Below are 16,295 nucleotides of genomic sequence, written 5' to 3'. Positions count from 1 at the left end.
CCCTGTCATTGATCCCCCCCCTGTCATTGATTACCCCCCCTGTCATTGATCACCCCCCCTGTCATTGATCACCCCCCTGTCATTGATCACCCCTCTGTAAGGCTCCATTCAGACATTTTTTTGGCCCAAGTTAGCGGAATTATTATTTTTTTTTTCTTACAAAGTCTCATATTCCACTAACTTGTGTCAAAAAATGAAATCTCACATGAACTCACCATACCCCTCACGGAAACCAAATGCGTAAAATTTTTTAGACATTTATATTCCAGACTTCTTCTCACGCTTTAGGGCCCCTAGAATGCCAGGGCAGTATAAATACCCCACATGTGACCCCATTTCGGAAAGAAGACACCCCCAGGTATTCCGTGAGGGGCATATTGAGTCCATGAAAGATTGAAATTTTTGTCCCAAGTTAGCGGAAAGGGAGACTTTGTGAGAAAAAAATTAAAAATATCAATTTCCGCTAACTTGTGCCAAAAAAAAAAAATTTCTATGAACTCGCCATGCCCCTCATTGAATACCTTGGGGTGTCTTCTTTCCAAAATGGGGTCACATGTGGGGTATTTATACTGCCCTGGCATTCTAGGGGCCCCAAAGCGTGAGAAGAAGTCTGGTATCCAAATGTCTAAAAATGCCCTCCTAAAAGGAATTTGGGCACCTTTGCGCATCTAGGCTGCAATAAAGTGTCACACATCTGGTATCGCCGTACTCAGGAGAAGTTGGGGAATGTGTTTTGGGGTGTCATTTTACATATACCCATGCTGGGTGAGAGAAATATCTTGGTCAAATGCCAACTTTGTATAAAAAAATGGGAAAAGTTGTCTTTTGCCAAGATATTTCTCTCACCCAGCAAGGGTATATGTAAAATGACACCCCAAAACACATTCCCCAACTTCTCCTGAATACGGCGATACCACATGTGTGACACTTTTTTGCAGCCTAGGTGGGCAAAGGGGCCCATATTCCAAAGAGCACCTTTAGGATTTCACAGGTCATTTACCTACTTACCACACATTAGGGCCCCTGGAAAATGCCAGGGCAGTATAACTACCCCACAAGTGACCCCATTTTGGAAAGAAGACACCCCAAGGTATTCCGTGAGGGGCATGGCAAGTTCCTAGAATTTTTTATTTTTTGTCACAAGTTAGTGGAAAATGCAGATTTTTTTTTTTTTTTTTTTTCATACAAAGTCTCATATTCCACTAACTTGTGACAAAAAATAAAAACTTCCATGAACTCACTATGCCCATCAGCGAATACCTTGGGGTCTCTTCTTTCCAAAATGGGGTCACTTGTGGGGTAGTTATACTGCCCTGGCATTCTAGGGGCCCAAATGTGTGGTAAGGAGTTTGAAATCAAATTCTGTAAAAAATGACCTGTGAAATCCGAAAGGTGCTCTTTGGAATATGGGCCCCTTTGCCCACCTAGGCTGCAAAAAAGTGTCACACATCTGGTATCCCCGTACTCAGGAGAAGGTGGGGAATGTGTTTTGGGGTGTCATTTTACATATACCCCTGCTGGGTGAGAGAAATATCTTGGCAAAAGACAACTTTTCCCATTTTTTTATACAAAGTTGGCATTTGACCAAGATATTTATCTCACCCAGCATGGGTATATGTAAAAAGACACCCCAAAACACATTCCTCAACTTCTCCTGAATACAGAGATACCAGATGTGTGACACTTTTTTGCAGCCTAGGTGGGCAAAGGGGCCCATATTCCAAAGAGCACCTTTCGGATTTCACAGGTCATTTTTTACAGAATTTGATTTCAAACTCCTTACCACACATTCGGGCCCCTAGAATGCCAGGGCAGTATAACTACCCCACAAGTGACCCCATTTTGGAAAGAAGAGACCCCAAGGTATTCGCTGATGGGCATAGTGAGTTCATGGAAGTTTTTATTTTTTGTCACAAGTTAGTGGAATATGAGACTTTGTATGAAAAAAAAAAAAAAAAAAAAAATCATCATTTTCCACTAACTTGTGACAAAAAATAAAAAATTCTAGGAACTTGCCATGCCCCTCACGGAATACCTTGGGGTGTCTTCTTTCCAAAATGGGGTCACTTGTGGGGTAGTTATACTGCCCTGGCATTCTAGGGGCCCAAATGTGTGGTAAGGAGTTTGAAATCAAATTCTGTAAAAAATGACGAGTGAAATCCGAAAGGTGCTCTTTGGAATATGGGCCCCTTTGCCCACCTAGGCTGCAAAAAAGTGTCACACATCTGGTATCTCCGTACTCAGGAGAAGGTGGGGAATGTGTTTTGGGGTGTCATTTTACATATACCCATGCTGGGTGAGAGAAATATCTTGGCAAAAGACAACTTTTCCCATTTTTTTATACAAAGTTGGCATTTGACCAAGATATTTATCTCACCCAGCATGGGTATATGTAAAATGACACCCCAAAACACATTCCTCAACTTCTCCTGAGTACGTAGATACCAGATGTGTGACACTTTTTTGCAGCCTAGGTGGGCAAAGGGGCCCATATTCCAAAGAGCACCTTTCGGATTTCACTGGTCATTTTTTACAGAATTTGATTTCAAACTCCTTACCACACATTTGGGCCCCTAGAATGCCAGGGCAGTATAACTACCCCACAAGTGACCCCATTTTGGAAAGAAGAGACCCCAAGGTATTTCGTGATGGGCATAATGAGTTCATGGAAGTTTTTATTTTTTGTCACAAGTTAGTGGAATATGAGACTTTGTAGGAAAAAAAATAAAATAAAAAAAAATCATCATTTTCCGCTAACTTGTGACAAAAAATAAAAAGTTCTATGAACTCACTATGCCCATCAGCGAATACCTTAGGGTGTGTACTTTCCGAAATGGGGTCATTTGTGGGGTGTTTGTACTGTCTGGGCATTGTAGAACCTCAGGAAACATGACAGGTGCTCAGAAAGTCAGAGCTGCTTCAAAAAGCGGAAATTCACATTTTTGTACCATAGTTTGTAAACGCTATAACTTTTACCCAAACCATTTTTTTTTTACCCAAACATTTTTTTTTTATCAAAGACATGTAGAACTATAAATTTAGAGCAAAATTTCTATATGGATCTCGTTTTTTTTGCAAAATTTTACAACTGAAAGTGAAAAATGTCATTTTTTTGCAAAAAAATCGTTAAATTTCGATTAATAACAAAAAAAGTAAAAATGTCAGCAGCAATGAAATACCACCAAATGAAAGCTCTATTAGTGAGAAGAAAAGGAGGTAAAATTCATTTGGGTGGTAAGTTGCATGACCGAGCAATAAACGGTGAAAGTAGTGTAGTGCCGATTTGTAAAAAAGGGCCTGGTCTTTAGGGGGGTATAAACCTGTGGTCCTTAAGTGGTTAAGGGCTCTTTCACACTTGCGTTATTGTCTTCCGGCATAGAGTTCCGTCGTCGGGACTCTATGCCGGAAGAATACTGATCAGGATTATCCTAATGCATTCTGAATGGAGAGTAATCCGTTCAGGATGCATCAGGATGTCTTCAGTTCCGGTACGGAACGTTTTTTGGCCGGAGAAAATACCGCAGCATGCTGCGCTTTTTGCTCCGGCCAAAAATCCTGAAGACTTGCCGCAAGGCCGGATCCGGGATCAATGCCCATTGAAAGGCATTGATCCGGATCCGGCCTTAAGCTAAACGTCGTTTCGGCGCATTGCCGGACCCGACGTTTAGCTTTTTCTGAATAGTTACCATGGCTGCCGGGACGCTAAAGTCCTGACAGCCATGGTAAGTGTAGCGGGGAGCAGGGGAGCAGCATACTTACCGTCCGTGCGGCTCCCCGGGCGCTCCAGAGTGACGTCAGGGCGCCCCAAGCGCATGGATCATGTGATCACATGGATCACGTCATCCATGCGCATGGGGCGCTCTGACGTCATTCTGGAGCGCCCGGGGAGCCGCACGGACTGTAAGTATACCGCTCCTACTATGGCAACCAGGACTTTAATAGCGTCCTGGGTGCCATAGTAACACTGAACGCATTTGGAAGACTGTTCCGTCTTCAAATGCTTTCAGTACACTTGCGTTGTTACGGATCCGGCAGGCACCTCCGGCAACGGAAGTGCATGCCGGATCCCAACAACGCAAGTGTGAAAGAGGCCTAAGAAATATCTGCTCCAAATGGTAATATGAAATATCTTACAGCATCTGAAGCCATTTTTCAACTCTTTCCCTCAAAGCGTTCTTGACGGCAGAGTTTATTATCTCTGAACCAGTAAACTGAAGATACCAAAAGTCAACAGCACTAGATTCTCACTCAGATGTTCAGTAAACTATTTACAGCTTCTAACTCCTCATATATATAAAAAAAACACTACTTACAAATCATTTTTACCAATAAATCCCATAACAAGAACGTGACTTCTCAGCATCACTGGCTCTGGGCAGGGGATCCCGGCAGTGGTCAACCTTTAAGAATCAAGCAAGAGATCAACTGAAAGTAATGGTAATAACGCATTTAAATGTTTTACAATGGCAGCAATCTATAAATATGTACATAACGCCACAGGCACGCCAGCGTGGACTAACTGAAAAGAACTAAACCTGGCAAGATCACGTGATACTCCCAGCATTTAGTCCCTAACAGGTTCATATGACATAGGATATGCTTAGTTACATGACATCCCGTGTCGTGACCGAGCACATATCTGATATCACATACCCTGGTTGTGAAGCTGCATAACAGACGCCAATATTAACTGAAGGAGAAGAGCAGAACAGGAATAGATCAAAATGATTTGTATAGGTGCACGCCTTAGAAGACTTGGTCCATTGCCCCTCTAAGCCAATCTTCACACGTGTATTATGGGTGCATTTTTGCGCATGTATTAAGGACAAGTGTCCTGGTCACAGAACATGTGTGTGTTTTTAATGGGGAGAGATGAATAAGATTGTCCCCCTGCTGGGGGAAGAGCCGGGACACCCCCAACACACAAAGACAGACAGAGGATTCTGCAACTTTCCTATAAAGTGTATGGATTTCATGCATGATGCTTTCCTTTCCTTACAGTACAGTCTTTACAGTTACTACCCTTACATGCCTTCTTTCCTTATTTTATGTTTAATGGGAAGCAGACTGTAGATTAGGCTTCGCTCTCTGCGTCAGGTATTGTCTTCAGTCATAGGAACAGAAATACAAAATGCAAGCCAAAAACGAGATTTTTGTATAACTTACCAGTAAAATCTCTTTCTCGCTCTTTCCTTGGGGGACACAGAAGACCTTGGGTATAGCTCATCTCCCTAGGAGGCGTGACACTAAGTGAAGACTGTTAAGCCCCTCCTCCACAGCTATACCCTCAGCCTGGAGAGAGAGACTGCCAGTTGCGTGTCCAAGTAGTGAGAAAAGGCAAAGTCCAAAAAATTGGAACCAACAAGCCAACTACCCTAAGGGTAAAACAAACTCGGAAACAGTCAGAGAAGAACAAAGAATGGGTGGGTGCTGTGTCCCCCAAGGAAAGAGCGAGAAAGAGATTTTACTGGTAAGTTATACAAAAATCTCGTTTTCTCGCCCAATTTCCTTGGGGGACACAGAAGACCTTGGGACGTTCAAAAGCAGTCAAAAGGGGGAGGGACCACAGCACCAAGGCGAAGCACCCGAAGGCATCAAAAAAACCCGCCGCCTGCAGACCAGGCGGCCCAAGGCACCATACGCCGAAGCCCGCGTATGCACCCTGTAGAACTCGGTAAGGTGTGCAAGGAAGACCAGTGACCGCCTTGCACAAATGGATGGCCGAAGCCTAAAGCCTCCGGCCCAGGAAAAAACCGACGGCCCTGGCCAAATGAATGGTGACACCAAAAGCATGACCCTGCCCTTGGTGCGGCAACCACAACAAGAGCCACTCTGAGAAAGCGGAAGAAAGTCACCCTGGAGGCCGTCAACCCTTTGCTCGGACCTCCTGGAAACATAAGAGACCGAACGTCGACAAGAGTCGGAGATCTCCAAGTAAAAACTGCAAGGCCCAAACAACGTCCAAATCGGTGAAGTGTCCGTTCCCGGGGGGGGGGGGGGGGGGGAGGACGACTGCCTCAATGAAATGAAGGACAAATACCACCTTCAGAAGGAAGGAAGAGACGGAATGGAGAACAGTCCTGTCCTGGGGGAAGACAGAAGGCTCGGAACAAGAAGGGCCGCCACTCAGGCACCCGTCAGAGACACGATGGCTACAGAAACCCAACCGTACAGGACAGAAGGAGTAGAGAGAACTTCTGTAACGGCTCCAAGGAAAAATTGGAGCGCCAAGAGCCCAGTATGTAGTTCCCAGGACGGTACCGGAGGGCAGTACAAAGGAACCCAAGAGCCGCTCCATGGAAGAAGTTCCTGACAGGCCCAGAGGGACGGGGAACGCTGAAAGAGGAAGGACAGGAATGACACTTGATACTTCAAGCAACAGAGTCCCAGCCCCAGGTCCAGGCCGGACTGGAGAAAGACAGAACCATGGAGAAAGGCAGAGTGGGGGAACGCCCAGCTTCCCACAGAACCCCAGGTAAAGCCCTAAGTCCTACCACAGATCCTGGACGAAAACTCGGCTAGAAGCGAACACTAGCGAGCCCACTAGAGTCGCCTGGGCAAGCGGGTGAAAACCCAATGATCAGGCGCAGACCAGTAACACGGGTAGAACAGTCGGTAGAACTGGTCCCGTCGGCCCCCGAGCAAGGTTGTCCCGTATCCCCCCAGAGTGGGGAAGCAGAAGGACAAACGGACAGGAACCGAAGGGTCCGCCCAGCAACCGCCAGGACAAGACAGGCTAAAGCCGAAGCCAATGTAGCCACCACAGGAAGACAGACTACAGTTCCGGTGTGGGAGATCAAAAGACAATCCTGACCAAATGGTAGTCCTCCCAAGTTACCGAGAAGGTGAATCCAAAGCCGAAACATTGCCTAGAATGGAAAAAACGCAATCTGCACCCAGCGGGAGGACAGAAAGCGGTAGACCCGGTAACTAGGCACACAGCTAGTACAGCCAGTGTGGACAAGGGAGACTGAAAAGGAACACCATAACCATCCAAATGAACAAACATGCTCTCCCCAGAGGGAAGGGCAGTGAAGGAACAGCCTCTGAAGCGTGGCCGGAACAGACGCCACATCGGAATGATCTGTACCGAGTGGGAGTCAAACAGAGCCGGCGAGAAAAGGCAGGCGAGACAGAGGCCGGTATAACACCCTCCAACCAAAAAAAGGGGGAGTGGGCAACAGAGAGGCCATAGGACAGCTCAAAAGCAGAACCCGCTACACAGAGACGCCCGGTTCACCGCCACGCAGAAGGCGAATACCCTGAAGAACCCAAGGTGGAGGTCCCCCGGACCTGTATAAGCGAGCACCCAAGAGAAGTTGGGTGACCTTCCCAAGAAGAGCGGCCCGAACCTGGTAGCAGATCAGACTGAAGCACCGAGGGCGCCAATCCGGAAAGAATCATACCACACTGCACCAGAATGATCTCCTTAGAGAATAGTGCAAGGCTTGCGGCAATCATCGTATCCCAAGAGAAAAAGAATGTCGCAGGAGGAAGGAGGCTACGTACGAGTAGCCCCGTAAGCAGTGAGAAGGCCAACCCACCTACAGGACGAGAAGGCATACACGGCCCAAACAACGCACAAGAACGTCCGCTCACTGCAAAAATATAACACCGCGAAGAGGGCCAGCCACAGAGTGCCACAGTATCTACGGGAGTGCAAACTGAAAGGAGTTATGCACAAGACTAATATGGAATGCGATGGAACGCAAACTGACCGCCCCGAAAGGGAGGAAATGTACCTGGCAAACTGCAGTGGGCAAGAATGCAAAGGCCTGCCCCAAAAAGGGGGAGATGCCCAAGGCCGTACCTACGTCAGAGAAGTAGGGCATACCATACTTCGCCCAGAAAGGCGCCATGCACATGGCCACACAGTATCCAGCGGAAATGCAGGAGGTCCACCTAGGGAAAAGGGGGACATGCATAGGGCTATCCTAGCATTAAGTGAGTGTGCAACAATTCACCCAACACCGAAATTTCGTGAGAGTGTAACTACTCCGCCAATGAAGGGGAACATGTGCAAGTCCAGTACAGCACATACAAGGACAGCCTTGAATCTTGTGAGCGTGCAAAATTCCACCCATGGAATGAGGGGTGGTCACGCACAAGGCCAGCACCATATCCAAGGGGAGCGCAAGCGTTCCGCCCATGTTAGAGGCCATGCTCAAGGCCAGCAACGCATCTGGTGAGCGTAGTATGCCGCCCAGAAAAGGAAGGGGGGGGGGGGGGGGGAATCCTGCACAAGGCCAGCATCGCATTCAGGGAGAATGCGAGCAGTCGGTGAGAATGTGTGTATGCCACCTGAAGGAGGCATGCCCATGGCCGGCAGCGAATCCAGTGAGAGTGCGTACACCGCCCACGGAAGGGGGGTCATGATGTGGCCGACGGTGGATCCAGAGAGAGTGCATGTATAGGGGTCATGCACATGGCCAACAATGTACAGGCGAGAGAACAACCACCGACCGAGGGAGTGTATGTATGCCGCCACCCGGGAAGGAGGCATGCCCAAGGCCGGTAGTGAATCCAATGAGAGTACATCATATCGCCTATGGAAGGTGGTCATGCACATGGCTGGCAGTGAATCCAGTGAGAGTGCCGAATGCCGTCCACAGAAGGGAGTCATGCCTATGGCAGGCAGCGAATCCAGAGAGAGTGCAGCGTTCCGCCTAAGGAAGGGGGTCGTGCACATGGCCAGCACCGTATCCGGTGAAAGTGCAGTATTCCGCCTAAAAAAGGGGGGTCACGCACATGATCGGCAACGAATCCAGTGAGCGTGTAGCGTTCCGCCTATGGAAGGGGGGCACGCACATGGCCGGCAGCTAATCCAGTGAGAGTGCAGAGTTCCGCCTAAGGAAGGGGGTCGTGCACATGGCCAGCACCGTATCCGGTGAAAGTGCAGTATTCCGCCTGAAAAAGGGGGTCATGCACATGATCGGCAACGAATCCAGTGAGAGTGTAGCGTTCCGCCTATGGAAGGGGGGCACGCACATGGCCAGCAGCGAACCCAGTGAGAGTGCCGTGTTCCACCTATGTAAGGGGGTCGTGCACATGGCCAGCATTGTATCCGGAGAAACTGCAGTAGGCCGCCAAAGAAAGTCATGCACAAGGCCAACCCGCAGTTAGGGAGAGTGCAGTATCCCGCCCAGGAGGGGGGTCCTGCACATGGCAGGCACCATAACTGGAGAGGGTGACGAATGTTGCCTACAGAAAAAGCATGCACCTTGACCAGCGCCGTAGCGCGGAGAGGGCAAAAAAAAACCCAGAAGGGGAAAAAAAAGAACCTGGCAGCGCCGCAGCCGGGGAGCGCGACACCATGCCGCCTATGGAAGGGGGGCATGTATACAGGCAGCACTCTGAGATGAGGCTGCAGCGTCCTGCGCAGCCCACAAGTCATATATATAATAAATATTTTTTTTTTTTTTTTTTTTTTTAAACACACAGCCTCACTGAGGCAGATGCCACCTACAGGGCACAGATCCACCCATACAGGCCCATCCTCTGTGGGCGGGGGAACCTCCAGGCGGGAAAAATTTGCGCCTGGAGAAGTTCCAGCCCCCTCCAACAGAGGCCTGAATTTTTGCGGCCTAGTAGGCCGTGAAGCTGGGGCCTAAATTTTTAGCGGCGCCCGGCGAACCGGGGCCGCACAGTATTTAAAGTAGCGGCCGGGCCTACGGAGCAGCACATACCGGCCGTGGGTGCCCACCCCGCGGGCCGGAAGAGTCGGGGCCTAAATTTTTAGCGGCGCCCGGCTGACCGGGGCCGCAAGTACTTAAAGTACCAGCCGGGCCTACGGAGCGGCACATACCGGCCGCGGGTGCCCACCCCGCGAGCCGGGGACCCGGATAGAGCGGGATCGTCTTGAAGTGGAACACAAGACTTCGGCGCCCGGCCGACCGGAAGGTTCCGACGGTCGGCCGGGGCTGTTGAAGCGCTCCTTTGCAGGCCGCGGTGCCCACCCAGGTGTCCGGAAGTCAGGACCCTGCACCCGGCAGCCATTTTACCCCTGGAGCGGGCCCCTGGCCTAGAACAGCGCTCCATATGATTTCACCCCTGCCGGCAGCTACAACCACCTTTCCCCTGGACCGGTGCCCGTGAGAGCAGGGAGGGTCAGTGGCAGCAAGGCGCGGGCCCTCTGGCCCTGAAGTAGTGGCCGGTAAGAGGGAGGGGGACCCTGAGACCGGGTCTGTGAGGGTGGGACGCCTGCATGACCCCTCCGTCAGGGGCAGCTAGGTGCGGACCTCCGCAGCTCCCTAGGCATTCCTCTTGTAGGAACAAGGGTGCCAATGTCCTGGAGGCCAGGAGAGAGGGAGCAGATGTCGCCCTGCGGCAGCCCAGGGCCAGCCTAGGTCTAGCAGGGACAGAAGGGTCCATAGGCCCAGGTAAGGGTCAGGCACGCAGGAGACCGAGGAGGGGGGGGGGGGGGGGGCGTAGGGCTGGAGAAGCCAATCTCTCACCATAGCCGTCTTCACCCTCGGTCTGTTCCAGCAGGGTCGCCCCTTCAGCTACTGGCACCGTAGTGGCAGGACGCCGGGGGAGGGACTTGGCGTGCGGGCGACCCTTGCGCTGGCGGGATGCAGGGGAGCTGGGCTGCCCTGGTCCACCTTGCCTTCTGTGGGGGAGGCAGCAGTGCGGGTGACCGGCACTGGCGCAGCTCAACCCCGGGAGAACAGAGAGGTCTAGTGCGTCTCTGTTATCCCTGATGATCTGGAACAAAAAGAAAATAAAACAAAGTAAAAATCTAAAATTGAAACAAGGAGAAACCAGCCCTGCAGAGCAGGGAGTGTCTTGCCTCCTTGGACACTAAGCAAAAAAATGGCAGTCTCTCTCTCCAGGCTGAGGGTATAGCTGTGGAGGAGGGGCTTAACAGTCTTCACTTAGTGTCACGCCTCCTAGGGAGATGAGCTATACCCAAGGTCTTCTGTGTCCCCCAAGGAAATTGGGCGAGAAAAACAGATTACATAATGATCATCAATGGTGCTAATGCAGCCCCTTGACTACAGTGCGGCACATCAGGTTTCCATTATGGTGTTCGTCATTTTACCATTTTTTTAACCATTTTTTACGGACCAAATCTACAGATCTTTGTGGCAATGCTTCCGCTTATGTATTATTCTGCTCTACTGCTATTTCTGTAAAATTCTTTCAGCGACCTCAGATCAGGGAGGACATTTTGTGTTAATAGTTAAATATGTTCTTCCATTCTGTCCTAGTTCAGAGAAAAATATGGATTTCTTTTTGTTGCCAATATGAAAGCAAATGACTCCTCATTTTGATAAGAGGTGCATACATCAATATAAAATTTACATTATTACCAGATACGTGTCCTATAACAAAAAGTGAAAATTCTATATGATTTACCGTATTAAATTCCGCATTTCTTTTTCAGCCCATGTCTTCACCATTTTTCGAGGGTTCCCTTTGCAATAGCCATGACGAAACCTTAAGAGTAAAAGTAAGGAGAAAAAGATAAAATATTCAAAGATGTCTTATTGGAAAACTACACATACTAAACAATACATAACATATATTAAGCCTGTAAGTTCTGGTTTTCGCAAAAGCTTTAGAGAAAATCTAATCTAACTGGTAATTTGTTTGGAATACATGCAGTGGGTGGTCAACATCTTTATTGAAGTGTATGGAGAATGTGGCACCAGGAATCAGCAAAGTATGGCAGACCAATGTTCTCCTTGTAGGCGAGTGCGGGAAGTGGGGCCTGTATCAGATATTGAAGGCATAGCCTGTAAATATGCAGTCAAGATGGAAGTAGCTTTTTAATATTCTATGGGTACTTTCACACTTGCTTTTTTCTTTTCCCGCACTGAGTTCCGTCAAAAGGGCTCAATGCCAGAAAATAACTGATCTGTTTTATCCCCATGCATTCTGAATAGAGAGTAATCCGTTCAGGATGTATCAGGATGTCTTCAGTTCAGTCTTTTTGACTGATCAGTCAAAAAGACAAAACCGCAGCATGCTACGGTTTTATCTCCAGCCAAAAAAACTGAAGACTTGCCTGAATGCCGGATGAAAAAAAATATAATAAATAAATGCCGGATCCGTTTTGCCGGATGACACATCTGGCATTTCAATGCATTTTTCTGACTGATCATGCATTTTTAAGACTGATCAGGATCCTGCTCCGGTGTAAGAAAACCGCTGTCTTGTACACTCTATGTCACCCCTCTCCTTCCATTCGTCAAACCCTGTCAGAGAAACAAATTCAGTCAAGATTGGATTGCGCCATAGTTGGGGCATATTCCGTGATTCCGGTAACCCCTCTCAGATGTTTGATCTTTTGCCAAACTGAATACATTGTACACTATATGGGAATGTCTGATCTCACATCTAACCCCTCTGACTAGTCATATCTGTGGCCCCCAATTCTAGCCATCCTTTAAAGTGCTGACTTTGGGCTGCCAGATAGTACACCCATGGATTGGGAACTGCTAGTCCCCCCTCCGTTTTAGAATGATGCAAGGTCTCGAGCTTTATTTTGGGTTGTCCCTTACGCCATATCAAGTCCCTAAATACCAAATCTGGTTAAACCTGTCCATTGGCAGCCAGACCGAAACAAGGATATTTTCTCTTAAATATAAAAAAAACTTCTTGTCAGGCTTTTTCCACTCTTTCTGAATTAAATGTTAAATGAAAATCTAAGGGAAAAACCTCTAGATTTTTTTTGTGACCCAGATCACCCAACATTATATCTTGAATGGATTTCTGTTCTCTAGATTCATCCACCTTCATCGTGGCTCTAATAGCTTTGAGCAGGGAATCCGTATCATCAGGGGAAAATAAAGGTCTACCCGTGGACTCTTCATCTGAGGAAGAGCTTGAATTATCTAGGATTTCTCCTTGCTCATTCTCGTCGGAAGACTCTGTATCGGATACGACAGAGGGACCTTGCTTGCCCGCAGCTGAAGAAGGGAGGCATTTTTTAAACTTTTTTGATAGAATCAGAAACTTCAGATTTAACAATATCTTTGATACTCTGAAGTAGCGACGGGGATTCCTCCTCTACCACCTTGTTAACGCAATGCTGACATAACAATTTAGCCCAGGAATGAGCGAGTTTTTTCTGACATACAGCACACTCTTCCTTTTATTTTAGCGGTGGCTTTCCTAGGACCCTCTTTGGTATTCTAAAATAAAATGAGAGAATAAGTCCCATTAGATACTGAGGGAGGAATAAAAGGTGGGGATTGACCCCTTTACCCCACCAGGAATACCGGTCTGCCATCATGACCCTCCTGACATCAGCACCCTGACTGCTCTCTTCCTCCATACTTCCAGATAAGGATAGAGCGTTGTCCATAGGCACATCCACGGATGCCTGCAGGCTGCATGGGATCCTTCTGACAGCGCGCTGATACGGTTTAAAACCCACAGGTCGGGTCTCTGCCGGCGTCCCCATGCGGCCCTTTATGGAAGAGGATGTTTGTCGTTCATTTCCGGAACGCTGGCCACCAGAACCACACGCGGGACGCAAGTTCCGGTTTGCGCACGCAGCGCGCTCAGAAAAAGCTCAGCCCTCCCTCCACCTCTGTAAGCTACTAGAGGCCAGGAGGAGGAGGAAAGAGACTAGGCCCTGGACCTCCCAAACACCGCCAGGAGGGTCTGGCGTGCCGGCATTACTTCCCAGTAACAGCGGGACGGCCCAGGAACGCCGGCTCAATATGGAACAGTCCGAAACCCAGAAAGATGGTCCCAGACTTAGCAGGCAGCTCCTAGTAGAGTCTTACGCCTCACCAGGAAACCCCTTAACCTGATACACATGCGGGGCTCCTGCAGCCCAATCTTTAGATCTCCACTATAGGGCCTATCCATAGGACAGAAAACAGGAACTGGTGCTATAGGGGCAAAGCTATCCACGAAAGTTCCTGTTTCCTGTCCTGCATGGAGGCGGTCTCTCTCAAGGGTGCTGTCATGGGCGTAGGGGAAAGAAAACTCTCTTGGTTGCCCATAGCAACTAGATTTCACCTTTCATTTTCCAAAGGAGCTTTAAAAAAATGAAAAGTGGAACCTAATTGTTTTCTTTGGACAACTAAGCCAGTTCTACTTTACACCAGTTTGAATAAGCCTCCCCCAAGGGGCTTTTGACATTCATTGGATCCACAATGTACCAGTGCAACACCGGTTCTGGTTTTCTAAAACACCCATGAAATTATAGTTAAAGAAACTAGTTTTGAAATTAAATTAAATTTTGCAATATATATTATAAAGTACCAAATTTAAAATTATCTCACCTGAATTCCCCACTCACATATTTATCACGATCTTTGAACATCAGGATTGACGTTTTGTAAATTTTAATGGCTCTGCTTCCTCCATCTGAAGTGCTAGCATGGTAGACATTTGCCTAAAATAAAAACCAAGTATACTATATATACACAATTTTCCTAAAACCTGTATATATTATTGTAAATAGGAGACAAGGTTTGAACTAAATCTACATTACAACAGATAACGGTGTAAGAACCAAGATATTGCATAAGGAGGACTCCACCGACCTCAACAACAGCTCCAAGATCTCTAACAAATATGTAAAAAAGGGGGGACATTTTAAAATGCTGCATTTTTGTAGTAGTGTTTACTGCAGTTTTTTTCTACAGGAAAAAAAAAGTCTGGGAAAAAAAAAAATACGCAAGTAAAATACTGTGGGACTTAAGTGTTTTTGACTATTATTTAATGAATTACTATATTTATTTATTTACTTATTTATAAACGCCCTTCCATAAAAGGGACCTCTCTGTTTTCTGCATATTTATCCTGTGTACGTTAAAAGGGGTGTCCGGGTTCAGAGCTGAACCCGGACATACCCATATTTTCACCCAGGCAGCCCCTCTGATGTTAGCACCGGAGCATTTCATGCTCCGATGCTCTCCTTTGCCCTGGGCTGGATCACGCAGGGCAAGGGCTCTTTTATTTACAATAACACACTGCCGGCGTGACGTCACCGGCTCTGATTGGCGGAAGCCTCCTCCTGGCAGCCCTAAGAGGAGCCCGGTTCGTCACATTAACTCCAGAAAATGCCTTTGCCCTTCGCGATTTAGCACAGGGCAAAGGAGAGCATCGGAGCATGAACTGCTCCGATGCTCAAGTCTGGGGGGCTGTCTGGGTGAAAATGGGGATATGTCCGGGTTCAGCTCTGAACCCGGACAACCCCTTTAAATACACAGGGATAGAGCCACCCACTCCTAACCTTGTTGGGGGATAGAAGCTGTCAGCACCATCATAGTCTAAATCAAGTGTCAATTAGGGCTCACGCACACAAACATATTTTTTGTCCATATTCAATCCGCATATTTTGTGGAACGGATGCGGACCCATTCACTTCAATGGGGGTCGCAAAAGATGTGGACAGTACACCATGTGCTCTACGCATCCGTATGTCTGTTCCGTGGCATCCGCTAAAAATAGAACATCCTATTCTTGTCTGTATTACGGACAAGGATAGGAATGTTCTATTATGGGCCAGATGTTTCGTTCCGCAAAATGCGTAATGCACACGGCTGGTATCCACGTTTTGCAGATCTGCAATTTGCAGACAGCAAAACAGGCAACAGTCGTGTACATGAGCCCTTACTGTGTAAAAGCAAATGACAAAGTAGAAATATAGAATTAAATCCACACTTACCTCTTTGCCTGTGCTGATACAGCCATTAATTTCTGATATGACCCCTCTCGTAAGCATCTTAAAAAGAATCATCCTTGTTCTAGGATCCAAGACCTAAGAAAACAAGTACATACGCTTCAGCTTACTGATAGTTCCTAAAGAATTTTAACAAGGAATTTTGTCATGACAGTTCACACAAATTCTTGGAATCTCAATATTTTTTAACTCTCACTATTCAGAGTGCTATAGAAGTGTCATTTGGAATGAAGGATGCACTTGCTGAGCACCCCTCCCCGCAACAGACTTTTAGCATAGAAAGGCACACACTAGCACCACTGGCATCTTTTTTAGGGACTCTGCTATGCTATGTTCACACATGGCAGTATTATGCGTTATTTCAGTTAAAAATCCCAGGAAGGGCTCATTAATACGGCCGTATGCTGTCCGCAAAAAAGGGGATCCGGATTGCATTCAGTTTTTTTTGCTGACCCATAGACTTCAATAGGGCCATGTCCTGATTTTCACTGACAAGTATAGGACATGTTTCATTTTTTTGCTGAGCTGTGCAATGGAAGAAAAGGGCCCCGTAGAAATGAATGGGAAAACATCTAATCCGCAAAAAAATGGATCCGCATTTTTGTGGACAGCATACGGCCGTCTGAATGAGCCGTTAAGGACATCT

General features: G+C 47.6%; 1 protein-coding gene across 1 annotated transcript in view; it reads right to left on the bottom strand.

The window, feature by feature from the left end:
* Nucleotides 1-16,295, bottom strand: part of RIOK1 (RIO kinase 1) — a 68,719-nt gene that overhangs the window by 28,174 nt on the left and 24,250 nt on the right. Inside the window, exons 6-9 of the mRNA XM_040433005.1 lie at nt 15,635-15,727; nt 14,244-14,356; nt 11,359-11,439; nt 4,314-4,400 (exon numbers count right to left, since the gene is read on the bottom strand). Coding sequence (XP_040288939.1) covers nt 4,314-4,400; nt 11,359-11,439; nt 14,244-14,356; nt 15,635-15,727 — 374 coding nt within the window. The remainder of the gene's footprint in view (nt 1-4,313; nt 4,401-11,358; nt 11,440-14,243; nt 14,357-15,634; nt 15,728-16,295) is intronic.

The sequence above is a fragment of the Bufo bufo genome, chromosome 5, assembly GCF_905171765.1.
Source record: "Bufo bufo chromosome 5, aBufBuf1.1, whole genome shotgun sequence".
NCBI classification, from domain to species: Eukaryota; Metazoa; Chordata; class Amphibia; order Anura; family Bufonidae; genus Bufo; species Bufo bufo.
The sequence above is the reverse complement of the archived record's forward strand: the minus strand, read 5'-3'. Positions and strand labels throughout refer to the sequence as shown.